The sequence below is a fragment of the Oratosquilla oratoria genome, chromosome 5 (assembly GCF_046742065.1).
Source record: "Oratosquilla oratoria isolate Oo_2021 chromosome 5, ASM4674206v1, whole genome shotgun sequence".
In the NCBI taxonomy this organism is placed as follows: Eukaryota; Metazoa; Arthropoda; class Malacostraca; order Stomatopoda; family Squillidae; genus Oratosquilla; species Oratosquilla oratoria.
In genome coordinates, this window is record NC_134781.1 from 75367618 (window position 1) to 75387888 (window position 20271).

General features: G+C 36.9%; 2 protein-coding genes across 3 annotated transcripts in view; one reads left to right on the forward strand and one right to left on the reverse strand.

Moving 5' to 3' along the window:
* Positions 1-20271, reverse strand: part of Vps37B (vacuolar protein sorting 37B) — an 87300-nt gene that overhangs the window by 23734 nt on the left and 43295 nt on the right. The window lies entirely within an intron of this gene.
* On the forward strand, positions 459-8126 carry LOC143025558 (huntingtin-interacting protein K). The gene is made up of 2 exons (XM_076185431.1): positions 459-775; positions 7864-8126. Exons 1-2 carry the CDS (start codon positions 578-580, stop codon positions 8017-8019), a joined length of 354 nt encoding a protein of 117 aa, XP_076041546.1. The 5' UTR covers positions 459-577; the 3' UTR covers positions 8020-8126.

A 20271-nucleotide genomic window follows, 5' to 3' on the forward strand; every position in this document is an offset into this window, starting at 1 on the left:
TGCAGTGTAGCAGTTTAATGTGACTCCCCCGCTCTGAGACAAGTTCCGTCCACACGGGTTTTGTGACAATTGTCAGCGACAGCCCTTACAACGTCAGGAAACGGGGGCAAGAGTAATAAAGTTTCCTTATATATCAAAGGAACAAAACGAAAGATGAGAAATTTCTCTCCTAATAGACTCATCACCGATTGTAGTGCTGTCTGTAGTTTATTCCCCCACCCCTTACCCTTCAGGATTTTCTCTCCCCTAAACTTTTTCACTTAGCTGGTTAAAATATCAAAGATGGATACAAATCATACAATCCTTCTGTGAGAATATTCAATAATATATGTAATAAATTACTATCATCACAATCATTACAAAATGTAACTAATATATATAGTATCAAACACACTGACAACATAATTACGAATAAACGAAAAATGTATGGATACATTCTCATCGAAAGATGACTACTCATCCTTTTAGTAAACAAACTTCCACAGTCTCACGAGGTTGTACTTCGTACATCTATCGTGTAGCAGCATAGACCTAAGGATAGACCACGATATTGAGAAGACTCAAATCTAATTACAACATGTCTCACGACGAAAATCACGACTTGGACGATGAAGTTGAAAAGGAAAAGGGCAAAGAGAAAAAGGCAGCAAAACATGACAGTGGAGCAGCAGATCTGGAAAAAGTGACAAATTATGCCGAGGAAAAAGAAATTAAATCAGATGCCAATTTTATGTCCGTTATAAATGATATGAAGAGACAGGAAGCTGCGAATAAGGTAATTATGTAGGTCTAATATAAAGAATTATGACAATCCCAAACGAATATGAGAACATTTAATTTGGTACTTTATTCATAAATCTAATGAAGTGCAGTCACAACCAATCCAATGGATCATATTATTGTGTGTGCTGTGAACGAGTGAATGAATTAGTGTTTTTGCATGCCATTAAGGGGAGGATTTGATTATCTGGTGGCATAATTTGAATTACAATGTAAACATGGAAATAACTGTAGGTACCCCCACAAAATTAAAGAAAAAAAAAACTATATTATTATTGCATATGAAAGACAACTTTATTAGAAACAAAAGGCTTTTTAAATTTTTTAAAAAGCATGAAAAATAAAGGAGATACGAATTTTTTTAATTATTTTCTTAGCACGCATTTTTGTCTCTACTTTACCATAACAAAGTGTTAGAATTAAGGGTGGTAATTTGTAAAGATTTCGGTAAAGAAATACACCTTAACTCTAAACCACTGGTCCAATTTTATTAAAATTCGGAATACTTGGGTTTTATGGATCAACAAATCACATGAGCATGTCAAAAACAAAGACATCTCCATCATACCATATTTGCCTTTTCATGGCAACCATGAAGCTGTCGCTAAACACCGACCGAAGTCGACCGACGCCGACCAAAACCACACAATGACGGGTTTTTGCTCAAATGCATAATTTATATATAAAAAATAGCACATGGTTGCATTATTTGACCTATTTTCTTTAAAATGGATAATTTCCACGTAAAATGATTGAAGAGAAGTTACGTTTTTATCCTCTGAAAAATTATCAGCCGGCAACCAACACCGACGAAACCCAAACAATGACGTTGGTTGCCGGTTGATAATTTTGTAGAGGATAAAAACGTAACTTCTCTTCGATCATTCTACATGGAAATCACACATTTTAAAGAAAATAGGTCAAATAATGCAACCATATGCTATTTTTTATATATGAATTATGCATTTGAGCAAAAACCGTCATTGTGTGATTTTGGTCGTCAATGGTAATAGTAAACAAAATCGAACGCGAACTGGACGCATCAGATTCATGGGTGATATGGCTACATTCCGGGGATTTAAGCTCAATTATGATGTGATACACGATATTAAGCTTCTCATGTCCGGGAGAAAATAGGTTGATAAACTTGTTTATGTAACTTAAAATTATGTTTAGAGATTCCTTACCTTAATATTTTTACTCGGAAAACAACTATGTTGCCGAGTTTGACAACCAAATTTCCGTTTAAATCGCTGAAATTTTTTTTCTATTTCAAGAATTGGCCTTACACTTGCAAAACAACAAGATAATTTGAATATCTTTCGCATGCGCTAAGCGCGGGACGCATTCAAATTGAACCAAATCAAAGCTAGTGGGCCGCAACATATGGCCATGAAAACAATACATGGTCGACGGTGGCACCGCGCGTGGATTCGGGGGTACCTAATAACTGGCAAAATTCTAGAATCACACAAACACAAATACTAAACATGAAAATTATGTTGCCCAATTTAGCTCCTAATCTAATACAAGTTAATCTAAGATAACAAGCCTGTATAAGAAATAAATCTTTTAAATGCAAAATAGAAGTGAAGCTGGTAAACTTTTAGTTGTGCACACCTACATGATGTAGCAATAGAAAATTAATTACTATTTCTGTAAATTGTAATAGATCAGCTTAATATGCGATTTTCTTGGCGGAAATCAATAACAAAGTTGCTAAAAATCTATTATCAAATGAACAAAGTCGTGGCGGTGAAATTATACACTATGTTACAGGTGCCGAGGTCAAAGAAATGAAAGGATGATAAATTAGTCTATTCTAGCCTAACCAAACTTAACTAACCTACATAACCTAACCAATGTTTAGTAATTCGGTACCTCAAATTCTAAAGATCACCTGGGTCATCGTCATCACGGATGCAGACGGTCCGATTATTATTGTACCTCGGGCAATTAACAGACAATGGCAGAACCCTCTTTTCTATCAAGGTCTAAGGCAACTGTATTGTCTTTGTAACAGCACTTATTAACATCACCTGGAGTTGGAGAACACCCAGTCCATAATGACTAATGTGAAAGCAGTCATCTGATAGTGACTGGACTGGCATGGCATCCGTACCATATCCTAGCGGCTTCGTTAGTTAGTAAATTTACTTGTAGCATATTATGTTCATGTATTATAATTTATAAAATTAATATTTTTCTAATGCTATATCACATAGGTGTGCACAACTAAAATAATACTGGTAAATCTTTAGTTTCGACCATGGGAGGAATATAGCAATAGAAAATTAAATATTAATTTTGTAAATTAAAAGGTATCGGCGTAATATGCAATTTTGTGTGCAGAAATGAAAAACAAAAAAGGTGCTAAAACAGATTTCTTAAGTAACAAAGTCGTGTACGACGAATGGTACGCCATGTTTGTTATGGTAGATGCCGACGTCGAAGAAACGAAAGGATGATAAATTCGTCTAAGGTTAACCTAACCTAACCTGTGTTTAATAAATCATTACCTGCAAATTAGATGTCATCTGGCTCGTCCTCGTTGTCATCGTCGTGAGAGACGTTGGCGAGCTTTTCAACCACTCTCAGCTTGCGTAGTATACAAATTAATATTTAATTTTCTATTGCTATATTCCTCCCATGGTCGAAACTAAAGATTTACCGGTTAGGTTAGTTTAGTTTACCTTAGACGAATTTATCATCCTTTTATTTCTTCGACGTCGGCATCTACCATAACAAACATGGCGTCCCGATCCTATGCTACCGACTTCATTCATTAGCATATTTAGCTTGTAGCAAGGTATTTTTATTTTCATTCCGCACACAAAATTGCATATTACGTTGATACATTTTAATTTACAAAATTAATATTTAATTTTCTATTGCTATATTCCTCCCATGGTCGAAATTAAAGATTTACCATAATACTGTGAAACATGTTTGTGTGACACTAGAAAACAAAAAAACTGAAAATTGGATTTTAGATGATAATCATGACCACCTATTTGACAATTGTTTTTTAAGGAACTGTAACAAATTGCCAGGATATGATTTGTAATTCTATGGAGAGCATTAATGTTAAATTGTAAAAGTTGAGAAAATGGGAAATAATTTTGGGCAGCTTTAACCTAACCAAAGACATACCTATTATTGAAGGACTGTCATTGCCATTATTGCCGTGATGGTACAGAGAGCATGAGTGAGGAAGATATGTTTTGGACTGATAGGCAGAGCTTGGATTACTAGATTATAAATTTCTTGATCCTCAAAATGAGGCTTGTGTGTTGCACAAAATCATGGTTGCCATTAATTCTTACATAACAATGTTCAAATATTTTATTAATCATAGAAATACAATCACCACACAAGCCATCTTAAATGATTTGTCATTATTTATAAGGATGACAAAAAAATGGTAATGGAAATTTTAAAGTATATTGAAGAAAATAATATACAATAGTGCTTTGACATTATGATTCTAAAAATTTAATGAGAAAAAGCATTAACCCCAACATTGGATTTTTTTTTTTTTTTTTTATAAATCAACTCAAAATTATGTAAAACCAACAAATCTTGCTTATTTTGATTCATCTTAGCCTAGGAGTGGAGAAACTGGACCGATTTTGTCGAGATATGTGCGCGAAAGTTTGTGGGATTCCACTAGTCACTTTGTTAAATATAATTTCATGGAGGATAGGTGATTATGATGTTTCTTATTGTTTTGGTAAATGTTTTAGTAAGCATTCATCACACCAATAGCCCAGCCACATTTTGTGTTATGCATTTATTACAAAAATTGGCAGTGCAAATATGTACTAAAGAGCACTCACGTAAGTGTCAAAGTATAAATTCACCTCCTCATACTTCGTTTCATACACCAGAATTGTCTAAATTACGTCCTAAAGGCCTTTTCCTCCCAAGTTGCCCCCTAAAAAATTGCTGCCAGGGTTGTCAGTTTTGTCAATAAAAATATTTTGGTTGCCTTTTATAGCCAATGAATAGGACTACTTGGTCATTACCACGGATTTGACCCTTGACGTAATGCCCATTTTTGGCGAATTTTTTAAATTGTGGCATACCATGTATGCTGCTGACACTCAATCCATAAAACAATTGCAGCATACAACATATGCCACTGACGCTGTAGGGGTTAAAGAAAAGCTATTTGGTAAATTCATGCGGCACAAAGGGATTCTACATATTCTCGGGTATTTTTGCGCAAAGGGATGAGGAGGACAAGTTGCTACGTAAATGAAGTGGTGGAGGCCTAACTGGATATGCTGTCTGTTGCTATGTTGCCTCTGGCCCTGGCAGTGGGTGGGGGATAAGGCCCTTCATGTATGAAGAGCTAAGATAAAAGGGAAAACAAATGGATGAGGGGTGGGTGCTTCCCTTTGCTGGCTACCTCCCTTCTAAGAGGGGTTGGAAGCCTTTGGTATATTTGGTAAGTATACCAAAGAATTTAAAGTATGACAAACATGACTCAAGTGATTGATGTACAATTTTTTTCTAAATGGGCAGGGTTAAGGAGTTCATTGCATACTGTGTGATGGTTTCATCTGGGGCAGTTTGTTTTTGTAGCCAGACTTTTGTGTTGAGTCTTGAGATGGTCTTAATGCTAGCTGAATACCTGAATCCAGTCCTGTTAATGTGAATCTTGCTTTTGGGAGAACTTTTTATGTGGGGAGGGGCTTGATGGAGTAGGGTGTGGTGTGCCTTTCTTGAATTGCTTATATTGTGATCAGAGTATTCTTGTATGAATGTGTTGTGGTGATTATGTATTATATATATATAAAGTAGTGTTAAATATTCTTGCAAAGTAATGACAATAATTTTCATGTCATGTTCTATGAGAAGAAATTTGGTTTCTGTGTGCACTGTTCTATTGAGATTGTGTACATCCTGTTATTATTCTCAATGTTTTATTTAGTAGTTTATAAGGTATCAGTTTTCCCAACTGTTGGAGATCATCTTGTGGAAGCATAGTTGAGTGTTTTCACAAGAACCCTTTGTAGACTTATTAGTTTCCCTCTGCTGACCTTACCCAGTTATTACAAATGATGTTATTATGTTTATTCTCACTCTCAGATCTTTGTGGGATTCCACTAGTCATCTTCCCCTCAAAATCTCATCTTTCATCATCCTTTATCCATTCAAGGAGTTCAACTGGAGCTCTTTAATATGTTTACAATAAGGTGAGGTGCCTTGTCAAATGCCTTTCTAGATCCAGGATTAGTCTACCACATTCAATTGCAGCATATAATAAAAACTATTAATTATGACTGGTTTGCAGTATCTCATTAATTGTTCCTTCAATTTTTTTTTTCTTTTCTTGCTTTCTTTCTATGTGGACTTTCAGTTATGTGGGAAGAAGGGAAGATCATGAATAGTTTCAAAGTTTGTAATTGCAGAAAAGATCAGCACAGTCTTGTGCTTGTGGATGTTGCTTGTTAGTTATGTTGAGATTATCTAGTGGGGTGATTATTGGAGTTGTTTGGAAGGTGTTATACTACTCTGTTTACTCTGGTGTGCTGTTTGAATGTGTGGTCATATTACATTCATGCCCCTTGTCAGTATATGGTTTGTTAGTGCACTGAATGGAGTTAAGGTGTGTAGCCCAGGCAAGGCTGATGTAGTGGGTGGTATGTAGATGTGTTCTATTTAATTGTGATTATTTTAGCTAGGGGCTTGTGATTCTTTAGTTTCTTTTGTCAGTGAAGGGTCATATTTCCCCTTAAATAACAATGGTAAGGGATGGTAGGCTCCAAGATCTTTGTAAAGTGTACCTAATTTGTGGGATTGTGTAAAAGTTATATTAGGACGTGGTAACAACACGCCCAACACAAATCCTAACCACCACTGCTCTCTGTGACTGTCTTAAGATTTAAGAAGAAAATTTAGGCAAGAACTGGTTTAACAAAAGAGGTCAACAAATAGAATAGACTTATGTAGTGAGCACTGAAACTATTGGTTGTTGAAAAGGTTCGACAACTTTATGATTGGGGATAACAGGTGGTAATGGGCATTGAAATACCTAGTGTAGGCCTTATGGTCTCTTGCAGTCTCCTTCATTCTTACATTCATTATTGCCAGGGACTCCTGTATTGTTCCCTATGACTTTTCTGTGAAGAAGAATTATTGCAATTTCACCTGTATGGTCTTCTCCCTTTTCTTCAGTACTCCATCTGATCTACACTGAAGAACTACTTGGCAATGTGCCCTTGTCATTAATGGTTTTAAGAGTAGCAAGGAACTCCACAGTGGCCTTTGAGTCAGCAGAGTTAATTTACCTTAGTCATGTTGATGTACCTATTGTTTCTTGAATCTGGCAAACCACCCCAAACTGACCAAGAATGGTTTGATTTCCCCTTGAAGTCTTCATAAAGACTCCTGGCCTTCTCTTGTTTTAGTGTTCAGTCGAAGTTGTCGATATCATCTCCATTTTCACTGTCTGGCTGAGCATATAAGGCCTTCTGATGGAACAGTAGTGACCTCTCGAGTACTTGTATGGAACTTGTTTGCACTGGCCTGGATAGTTCAAGGGGATGCTTTTACTGGAGTCCATGGTGTGGATAATACTCATGGTCCTATCTCCTCTATCATGTAACTCCAACACTTCCAGCTTGAGCTTGATGGTCATGCTATACTTGCTATTCTTAAGGGCACTGCTGTTATTGGTAGAGGCTAATAGATACATGGATGCCATAGCAATCACAGTGTGGGACCACTTAAGAATGCTGCTGCCCATGTTAGGTGTCATGGGTGCACATGTTATAATGTCATTGCTTGAAGTGATACATGAGTATGACACTTAATTTGCTTATCTGATGTATAAGGTTTGTTCATAATAATGTAAGGATTTGTGTCAACAGACAATCTTCTTACTTATTGACCCAGTCAAAACATATATAGAACTAAGGCAAGTCCTGTGTACTGAACAATGAGAAATTACTAAAGGCAGTAATTTTATATATTTTGTATCATGCTGAAATATATGATTTGTGTGGAAATTTCCCATTGTTTACTATTGTTTTTCATTGAACCATGTTATTAATGTTTATCTACCTTTTGCAGTTGGCAAAGGACCAAGAGCTGGCAAAAGTATCAATAAGAAAAGAAGATGTTGAACTAATCATCAGAGAGTTAGAGATTACAAAGGCTAAGGCTGAAAGAGCATTACGTGAACACCAGGGCAACCTCATTAAAACACTTGTTACATTAACTGATTAATATATAACTTGTAGAATTTCATTACTTTTTCCATTTTACTTTTGCAACTAAAACATGCTTGTGACAAATTTTACAACATACCAGTAATAAAGGTTATGAATGAAAAAGTTCTGTATTATTACTGACAATGAATTGTTAACCCTTCTGTTTAAACTATTTGGTTAAAAAAAAAAAAAACACCATCACACGAGTGCTAGAGGGAACAAGAAAGCATCACCAGAAAGGTCATGGTGGCAAAAGATATAAACAAGGCATTTGATAAAGTTCCCAGACAGACCACTTACAAGGGATTGAACAGCCAAGGCATGTTTCACCCATCCCTTCATCTTACCTCTTCATGGCAGGGCCATCCCTACCAACTGCTCATTTCATGCAATGCAGTAAGACAGCACCATAGCATGACCCAACAGCCAAAGCTGGTTCACCCCCACCACTTCATTATATGGTGACTTTGTCCATTTGGGAGTTTACAAAAAAAAAATTCCCTTCAGATCATGTCAAAATTTATATCACAACCCCTATTAAGTTCACTTCATCCACCCCACCTAAGCCTTCCACTATCTTTTTTTGTCTCTTCATTCACTTGCCATATGCCCAAACCATCCCAATATTCTGTGATCAATCCTACCTACCACCATTTTCAACCCTCTGTTCCCCACTTCATCTCATTTCTCACCTTTGTAACCTCCACCACACTTCTTAAGCACTTCATATCCAACATGGTTAACTTTAAATTCAGTCTTTGCCCCATGTAATGTTTGCACAATCACCCCTTTTTCAGTTTTCTCTTCATGTTCATCCCCAAACCTATTTCTCATGACACTTCATCTCCACATGAGATTTGATTCCCTTAAGAATGGAAAAATATATACGTGTGTGTGTGTGTGTGTATACACAGTGATGAAAGATCATGTTAATGAAATAAAAATTTGCATTGCAATTGGTTGGAAAGTGTTTGGTAAGTATAATAAAATCCTGAGAGGCTCTCTACCCTTATGTTTGACATGTAAAGTTTACAATCAATTCATTCTGCCAGCAATAATCTACGGGTTAAATATTGCAATGGAGGACAATGACCCAGTGGGTAAAAGAAGTGACCCAGGTGAGAGATGACATTCCCACAAGATTCTGGGACTAACCAATGACCCAGACAGCTCCTTGAATTATCTTTGCCCCATAGGAAAAAAAATTACCATGTAACAACTTAATTCCAGTGGGAGAATGATGAAATATAGCCAAGGAATGAATCACACAGGTAAAGGAGACTCAATGTTGGGAAAACAGATTACTCAGGGTTGAAAACATTGCTTGAAAAAACAAACTGGGAGGAATTTATGAATACCATGGGAATAAGGAGGAAATGGGAAAGCTTTCTTGACATTTACAACCTGGGAGTGCATGTGCCACAGACTAGCAGAAGGAAGAAGCCGAAATAGGTCTGGTTCAACAATAGGTGTGAGATTGCAAAAAAAAAAAAACTGGCATGGCTTGTGGAAAATGGAGGATGAGAAGTAATAAAACAAAACAATCTTACAAACTAGAAATAACTTTACAAGAATTTGCAGGAAGGAAGTAATTTTGAAAGGTGTAATAGATATATGCAAAGATGAACCATGAAAGAAACCAATGCTACTTGATTGGAAAGGGCAAATGTATCTATTTACAAAGGTGGAAGTAAGGATACACCACTAAATTATAGGCTAGTGTCACTGCCCAGCACAATAGTGAAATTATGTGAAAAATCAATGGACCAAATATCTTGAATTGATGAACATACTGACAGTCATTTTGGCTTCAGATCTGGAAGGTCGTGTCAAACTTTAAGCTTTTACTCAAGAGTGATATATGTACTGCAAGAGAGGGGAGGTGGACTGTACCTTGACATAGAGAAGGCTTTTGATAAAGTACCTCACAGATGACTTATGTGGACATTGGAGGACTGAGAGGCAAACTATTTGAATGTATGAAACATTTTTTTGAAGGGAAGATACATGAGGACAGTAGTAAAGGTTAAAATGTCAAGATGGAGAGCAGTAACTAGTGGAGTTCCACAAGGTTCAGTGCTTGTGCTTGCACAAATAATGTCTCTTGTCCATGTAAATAACATGATGGAAGGTACAAGTTACCAACATGTTGCAGATGATGTAGACTATTGCAGAAAGATCTAGACACTATTTTTGCATGGAGCCAAAAATGACAAATGAATTTCAATACCAAAAAATGCAAAGTAATGAAAATGGGCAAAAGTGACCAAAAACCATCCTTAAACTATTCATTGGGAAGTGAATCCATTTCAAAAGCAAAAAAAGAGAAAGATTTGGGGGTGTTGATAAAAGACAACCTGTCACCTGACAGACATATCAGCAGAATTGTGGGAGAGATGTATGGACTACTGCAGAAGAAAGTGGTGTTTCACTATATGGCTGAAGAGATGGTGAAAAAACTAATTGAAATTGATCCACACATGATTGTAATATGCATCAGTAGTATGGTCCCCACACAGTGTGAAGGATATAAGCAAGATCAAGAGAATACAAAGGGCAGCAACCCAACTGGCCCTCAGCCTGGCAGATAAACCATAGGAGGAAAAACTAATATCACTGAGTCTGCCAACTCAAAAGATCAAAGAGAAGGAGGCAACAGGATTACAGTATTCAGATCACTAAAGGGGATAGATTGCATTGACCGAAGAGATCTCCTGATTAAAGATAAGAGGGCTTTCAGAGGTCATGGGAGCAAATTAAAGGCCACATGTCTAAAGGATATGAAGAAATACAGTTTTCCACATAGATGCATAAATACTTGGAATAGCTTAAGTGACAGAGGCCAAGCTCAAACAATAAGTTTAAATCTAAATATAATAATTGAAAATCATGGATATAGATTAATTTGGAACTATACATGAATTTGAGGCTAGGTATAAAAAAAAAAAAATTTAGAGAATAGGAGGTGGGACCCAACAAGCATTGCTCCTTTCCTGTATACTACAATTAGGTCAATACAAGGAACAGGTGTGAGTGGAGAATGGTTATGGATAAACTATTGTCATACCCAAAAGAGATTTCCCCTTGTCTTATCTATTTTCGCATGAGGGGCAAAGAGCGAGGGTCACCATATAAATGATGCTGTTGGGCCCTGCTGTAGATGTGCTGTGTCTTATTGTATTGTTTCTGATCCAGGCAGTGGTCAGGAGACAGGGCTGATCCTTCATCCATGAGGAACTAAGGTAGGAAGAAGTAATTGGGTGATGGATGAAAGAAGAATGAGCGTAACCTTAGGCTGGCTATCTCCTTACAGGGGAGGAAGAAGCCTTTGGTATATTAATCACTGGGACCACACAAAAACACATATATTCAGATCACTGAACAAACCCATCAAGATAGACCATTAGACTAAATATTCCACCAACAACCTGCAAACATAAGCACCTCAGAGAAAACCCTTCCACAATTTCTCTCAAAACACCATCCAACACTGAAATAGTACCAACACAGAATAGGGCTGGCCACAGATTCAAACTTCCCCAAACGCAACCACCACACGGAAGTCACCTCACACCTCGGGCTACAGCACCTCACACCAATGGTCCATTGACAACACAATATATTTTCCCTAATGACTTATGGACCTGCCAGGAGGTTGTTGTTGGTTAACTGAAGGCCGCAGATCTTCTGCAAGAGAGACCAGGGGCAATGGATTGATTCATTAATCCATTATTTCATTTCCAAGTAGATCTCTCCAAATCCATAAAGCCCAAGACATATTTCTTGCATACCTGTCTTTGTTGAAGAAAAAAAAAAAAAAAAATTATCCATGCATCCTCTTCCATTCCAAAGCACACACTGTTCTTCTCCAATTACTCCCTCTATTCTAATTCTCTCAATTAATGCCCTCCTATATGTAGAGCCCTTACATGCCTAGGTGCCACACCAGGGCAAAGTTCTCAGTGACACCACCTGTCACCCCTTCCCACCTCCACCATCCCTTACTGCCTATTTTAGCTATTGGCTTGCATAATAATTACATACATATACCAAGGGCTTTTTCCCCCTTACAAGGGAGGTAGCCAAAGTCAAAGGCATAAATCCCCTCACACCCATTTCATCCCCACATACTCCACTCCCATTTACCACCCCTCTCTCTCTCTCTCTCTCTTTTCTTGGCTTCTCTTGAATGATGGGTCATCCCTGCATCTCACTCACTGCCCTGGGTCAGAAGTATGCAGCAAGGCATAGCACATCTACAGCAAGGCAGTTTCATCTAATCAGTGAACCCCCCCTCTCTATCACCTCATGCAGAAAAAGAGAAATCTCCAGTGAAAAAAATACACGGGAGCGATGTGCAATTTCGCTTGGGAAAGTTCCAATGTTGCTCTCGCAAATCCAATAGCGGGAGCTATCCCCCACAAAAGAAATTGCGCCTGCGGCAAGATTTAATGTTTTTCATGCATTATCCATCATTTGGCAATCCCTGAATCCCATCACCATTGATGAAAGGATCAGAGCAAACACAACTTACCCATGATCAATCATTGCATTATCAATCGATATCATAAATGCAACACATCAATCAACTTTAATTTGTTGATGTACGTACGTATGTGTACACTGTATAGCTGCTAGAGTTCAATGGCTTACCTAGCCTAGCTTCGTATCAGCTGCATGCGTGCGTATACTAGTACATGTTGACTAGACTCTACATGACTATCGTGCTACATAATATCGCTAGTTGCGAATTGCATGGAACCTGTTTGCAGGGAAGTTCATTGGTTGCATGCAGCTAGCTGCCCAATCAACGTGCTGACTACATGTACAATGCACCATACCCAATACCATATCACCGTATGCATACGTACACTGTACATATGCAAACTCGCTCGAGGCCTAGGAAGGAAACTGGGAAATCCCATTTATAACCTTGTTCGCGTATTTGTGAGAAAACAAAATAGAATCAAATGTTTGGTTAGTAATTGAAAGTAAATAAATGAAAATTACATAGTGACCTTGTACTGCTACCATAGAAGACCTGCATAGTACTATGCAGAACAGCAGAAAGTCAGAAACTACTAATTTTATTCTACAAAACTGCAAGTGGATCTTAAACAACTTAACAAGGAAACTCAGTAATTTCCATCATATTGAAATCCATTAACTAATTTGACATGTTTGTATCAATACATTACAATAATAACCTGTAAATTTGCATGTATCTTATTCTTCCCCCACCCATCCCCCTCCCCCCAAATTTAAAGGCTGATTTATTTAAAAAAAAGTTATTTTTCATCCACATAAGTAATGAGTTAGCCTTCCAATAGTTTGAAGGAAATCGAACCTGCAAAAACATGGCTCTGGAAGTATCAAAAATGGCTCTGGTAATTAAAAAAATGTGTCTGGTGAAATTAAAAAGAAAAAGAAAAAATGGCTCTGAAAAAAAAAAAGTTTTTTTTCCCCTGGAAATCTCTTAAGTCTGTGTCAAAATACAACTAGGTAAATATATACTCCCTGATCCCCCATCCCCCAATCATTCCCTTCCATGAATCCATACATAACCATTCTCCACTCACCCCTATTTTCTGCCATCTCCCTTCCTTCCTCAACAGACAGATTACACACATTTTAAATTTGTATTTCATGTCCCTATTGCAGAAAGGATAAGAGAAAAATGTTCACATTTCATTGATTCTAACACAAAATTTGTTGATTATAGAAAAATATTCAGGGCTTCTTTGACCTTTTTTTAATATTATTTTCTCAGCCCTGTGGGTGGCAAGTCCAAGCTAGAATTGCTGTCCCTCCAAAAGTGCCTCCCTTCCATGTGAGGGCCCTGCCTTCCCAACTACACAACAGACTGATCCAATAACGCTAAATTCATATTTGTCCCCATTTCCATTACATAGTGGAACATATAAGCACTCTTCAGTCCTCTGGCATATTCCCTTTCCTTTAGTGACATATTAACCTCTTCAATACAAGACAAATTCTCACATGCAGCATCAGAAACCTGAGGTACAATGATTGATGCATTACAATACTTATGTTATAAAGTCTCAGTTGTATTACTCATTCTCTTTCACTGAGTTGTAATAAAACACAGAAAATGTGATCTAGCCAGTTCACAGAATTCAGGGGTCACTCAGCTACAACCACAAAATAAATATAATCAAGATGTTGACACTGGTATCCTCATATACCCAATCGTGCCTCATGATGCCTGTGTGTCATCATTTGGAAGAGGTTAAACACTCACTAGCTCATACATTATAACCATTCTATACTTTTTCAGACATTTCATGTGACCCCCATTTATCCCAGATGTTTTATCAGCTTTGAGGAGTTGAAAAATATACCAATAAGCTTAATGAATCCTATAGGACACAAGAAAACAACAAAGAAAATAATAACCAGGTGGAGGAAATATCTTACAATTCAAGAATGCAAAATAAATAAATGAAAAATAATAATACAGTATATACATACAACCACTCCTCGTTTAACGACGGCAATTGGGACCAGCGCGCCGTCGTTAACCGAATTGGTCGTTAAGCAAAAGGGTATACATATACGTACATGTACTGTATGTACAATGTCCAGCAATACATGTATCTTTATTTTCGTGTATTTCCCTCTTTTATACAGTACATTAAAGCTTTATTTACTGTTTATTTATGGTGGTTATGTTCCCGAAATTACCGTATATGACCAAATCCGCGTATGCTGACATTCCATATTGAATACCGGGGTATTTTTTTTAGTTTTGACCATGGGCGCAATATAGCAATAGAAAATTAATTATTGATTTTGTAAATTAAAATGTATCAACGTAATATGCAATTTTGTGGGTGGAAATGAAAATAAAAAATACCATGCTACAAGAAAATATGCTAATGAACGAAGTCGGTAGCATAGGATCGGGACGCCATCTTGTCGTCTGCCAACGTCTCTCACGACGACAACAACGAGGATGAGCCGGATGACATTTAATTTGCAGGTAATGATTTATCAAACACAGGTTAGGTTAGTTTAGTTTAGGTTAGGCGAATTTATCCTTTCAATTCCTCGACATCAGCATCTATCATAACAAACATGGTGTACCATTCGTCCGACATGACTTCGTTACTTACGAAATTTGTTTTAGCAACTTTTTTTTATTTCCGCTCACAAAATTGCATATTACGTTGATACATTATAATTTACAAAATTAATAATTAATTTTCTATTGCTATATTGCGCCCTTGGTCGAAACTAAAAATTTACCACTATGTACCGGTATATATTGTACCCCAGGTAGTTTTTTCAGCTTGCAGGATGGTAATGTAGACCTAAGCTTCAGAACACTTTACCTCACAGCTAATATCCACCGTACAAGTTCATTTATAACATCATACAAATTTGCCTCAGCCAACTTAATTATCGTACACGACGTCGTAACTTCGGGAGATTTACGTTAAACGAATGTTGGTCTGTCATAAAGCCCATCGTTACTCCGAGTTGTCGTTAAATGAGGAGTGGGTGTACATACATATACCAAAGGCCTTTTCCCCCTTACAAGGGAGGTAGCAAAAAAGAAAAAAAAGAAAAAAAAAAGAGGCATAAGAACCACTCACACCCATTCCATCCCCAACATACTCCAATCCCATCTACCCTCTTCCCTCCCTCTTATATTGGCACCTCCTGGATGACAGGTCATCCTTGCATCTTGCCCACCACCCTGGGTCAGAAGCAGTGTTGCAGGACACAGCACATCCACAACAAGGCCGCTTCATTAAATCGGCAACCCCCCCCCCTCTCCATCTTCTCATGCAGAAAAGGAGAAGATGGGGAGAAATCCTTTCAGGCTGCATCAATTTATTTCTCACACATACTCCCTCACCCCCCCCACCCCCACCCACTCCTATGTATCACAGCATCATCCATACACAAACTGAGGAGGATTGCAACTCATTACAACAAGACTTGGACAAGATCTGGAAATAGACTCTAAAGTGGGAAGTGAAATTCAATATCAAGAAATGTAATACTGTATAATGTAATTTGGAAAAAGTAAAAACAGAATATCAAGAGATTATAAAATTGGTGAAGAGGTCAAAAAAGTAAACTCGGAAAAAAACCTTGGAGTGATGATCAGCAAAGACTTGACACCAGATAAGCACATTAATAAAATAATCTGAGAAACCTACAATTTATTGAGGTCAATAAAAGTGGCATTTGCCTATTTGGACGAGGGAGAAAAAAAAAAAGAATTAACTACACTAATAAAACCAAAACTCATATACGCAGCAACACTATGGACACCCAGTACCAAAAAGAATATTAAAAAAATTAGAAAGAATACAACAAAAAACTGGCACTAACTCTTTCCAAAATGACATATGAACAAAGACTGTCCAAATTAGAATTACCAACTCTGGAACAAAGAAGGGAAAGAAGAGACCTACTAACTATCTATTGAATTATGAAGGGAATGGAAATCTTAGATAATAATGATTTATTAAAATGGGACAATGGAAAAACAAGAGGACATGAAAAGAAACTAAAAAAAAAAAAGGTAATTACAGAAGAGATCTAAAAAAAAAATAGCTTCCCACACAGATTGATAGATACTTGGAACAAATTAGACAAAGAAACAGTGTGTGCAAACACTATTCAAAATTTTAAGAAAAAACTTGATGCTGAGAGATACAAAGATGGGTCACCATGAGCATGGCTCCCTTCCCGTATAATACAACTAGGTAAATAAATACACAACCATTTTCCATTCATCCCTACCTTCTGTCCTCTCCCATCCTTCCTCAACAGACATTCCTCTCTTTTCCAATGCCCCTTTTACCCCATCCATCTCATCCTAGGTCACCCCCTCATGTTCACTCCTTCCACGTCTGCCTTCCACACCTCTTTTTATAAGCCTTTCTTCACTTATTCTTTCCGTGTGTCCAAACCATCCCAATACTCTTTCATCAACCCTATCTCCCAACTCCCTTTCCACCCCCATTCGCCTCCTCACCTCCTCATTTCTTACTCTATCCAGCCTAGTAACTATCATACTTCTCAGGCACCTCATCTCAAATGCATTCAAACTCCTACTCTCTTCCTCTCTTATGTTCCATGTTTCTGCCCCATACAGTGCTGTCAGCACAATCACTCCTTCATACAATCTCCTCTTAGCATCCATTCCCAAATGTCTATTTCTCATTACACTTTTTAATCTCCTAAGGCATTTACTTCTTGCTTCTCTCAATCTACATTCTACCTCCACCTCCACTCCTTTCCCACCACATTTGCACCCAAGTGTCCAAAACTATCCACTTCCTCCAGTCTCCCTTAACGATGAAAATAATTTTTTCAGTTGGGAAAAAAAATAAAATAAAATAAAATAAAAATCGGCATGTGACATCGTGAGGGATGTGGGGACATCACGCACCACTCTGCCAGACACTAGAATTTTTTTTTTTTGCATTTAAAAGTATAAATGTCTACTACCCCACATGGTGGGGACTTAAATCTGTTTACATTTATAATGTTGACTTATCTTCTTATATCTTCTGCCTTTTTTTTTTTTTTTTTTTTTTTTGTGGATATATGTACATATGTTACTGTATGTTATGTTTTCCACCAACACAACTTAGACTCAGAGCAATTTACACATGTAGACAAATAAAAAAAATTGTATAAATTTTCCCAGCGCGAGTGCACACACGCTTCATTATTGTACGAGTGGTTTTTTTTTTGTACTCTGTTGTTATCTAGTGCATTTTTCTTGTTACATAAACAATGGGAAAACTTAAAGATAAGACTGTGGCATGGAGTGAATTTGCCAAGTTTGCACGTTGGGATAGAGTAAAGAAGGAACAAAGTGACGAATCGGCACCTCAATCCAGCACTTCTAGTATCTCATGTGTGGCAAGAAAGACAAGAAAAATCATGGACGAGGCCAGAATATCCCTACGCCAAGTCAAACTGAAGAAAAGTGCAAGAAAAAATGAGTCTGCAGATTATCAGCTTGGGGGCTTTTGATGTATAGGCCTATCCTGGCAATAAGGAGTTGGGTGATGCCCAATGATACCCTCCCCTCTGAGGGATTAGTATTTTGTATTTTAGAATACATCTACATTCATTTATGTAATATAAAAAGACAAAATAGGACCAGGTGCCTATATCAACATGGATGACCTCACACACCTTCCCCATAAAAGTAACCTGAGGTGACCTTAATAACCTTCCTTGAAAATCTGACCTCTTAAACATTATCAGGTGTAAGGTAAGGAACAAATTATAGTAGTACTGCTCTAAAAAGAGTATTACTGTACTGTGCATAGTCACCTGAACATAATTTTTTTTTTTTTTTCTTTCTTTTTTTCAAATGAAATTTAAAGGTTAAAAATTTTATTTCTCAACTTCTATTGCTCCAATTTTAAAAATTCTTGTGGCATAAAAACCAGAAATCTCTTCCAAACTGCAAATTCAAATTCCCTTTTTCTGAATCTTGTAGGATCTGTGATTTTTTATCAATATTAAAAATAAAAATGCTTTGATTCATTTTATTGCGGGAACATACTATTTGTGACAAAAATACCGGAGGGCAAAGGTAATGCAGAACTGATTATGATAAAAGTCAAAGACAAGAACATGAAAAGTAGAAAGTTGGTGGTGACTTATGTGCCCCCAAAAACGAACACTTGGAAAGAGAACGAGCATACGAAAATGTTAGAAGATACAAGGCAACATTAGAAGAGATACTAATTGGGTGGGGGGTAATCTGGTAATTATGGGGGACTTCAATTGTAAAGAAATTTGTTAGGAAAACATGACAGTGCAAGGAGGAGACTACTTGTGGGGTAATGTACTACTAGATATGACCATGGAATACACAATGACTCAGTGGGTCAGTGAAAACACCAGATACAGAAACAACGAAGAGCCGTCGAAACTAGATTTAATTTTTACAACAGAACCTGAAATTGTGGATAAAATCCAATACAAGATACCAATTGGAACGAGTGACCATATACTCATTGAAACTGAAGTAAAGGAAGAAATATACATGGAGAGAAATGAAAAGCATAGGAAAGGAAGATTGATGTACAACAAAACGGACTTTGCAAAACTAAAGAAATTCTTACAGAATGCAAACTGGGAAAAATTTTAAATGGAAAGACAAAAATGAAAGAAAAATGGAATATCTTGATGGATAATTACAATGAAGGGGTAAATAAGCACATACCAAGACAGAAGCTAGAGACATTAAATGCTGGTTCAACAAGAGATACAGTGAGGCAAAAGACAGAAGGGACAGAGCCTGGAAAAGGTGGAGAAAAGATGAAAAAAAACTGGAAAACGGCAAGTTTATATAAACTATAGAAATGAGTATGTTAAAGTGAGAAGAGAGGAAAAAAGGAACCATGAAAAGGTTATTACAGATAAATGTAAAGATCAACCCAAACTATTCTATTGATACATGAATGGCAAACTTAAAAACAAGCAAGAAATGGCCAAAATCATGAATAATCACTTTCAATCTGTCTTCACTTGAGAGAAAACACAATATTGGAATGAAGGTAATGAAAGACAATCTCCCCCCATAAGTGACATAACAATAGCACAAAAAGAAATATTAGAACACGTATGAAATACCTTGACGTCAGGAAATCACATGTCCCGGATGGAATTGCAAATTGGATTCTAAAAGAATGCAAAGAAGAACTAATGGACAAAATACATAACATAATAAATTGTTTACTCAAAGAAGGAAAAATACCAAAAGACTGGAAAAATGCTAACATTGTACCAATATATAAAGGAGGAAACAAGGAAGAACCAACTAACTATAGGCCAGTCTCACTAACAAGCACTATAACAAAAATTTGTGAGAAAATAATCAAGAATAGATGGGTAAAACACCTAGAAGACAACAATATAATAAACTCAAGACAATTTGGGTTCAGACATGGAAGATCATGTACCACAAACTTAATATGTTGCTACTCAAGATTAATAGACATAGTGCAAGAAAGGAATGGATGGGCTGATTGTGCCTTCCTGGACTTACAAAAAGCTTTTGACAAAGTACCACACAAAAATTATTAAAAAAACAACTGGAACATATAGGAGGGATACAAGGGAACCTACTAAAATGGATGGAGGACTTCCTGATTGGTAGAAAGATGAGAGTAGTGCTCAGAGAAAAATATTCAGATTGGAAAGAGGTGATCAGTGGAGTACCACAAGGATCTGTACTAGCTCCAATAATGTTTGCTAT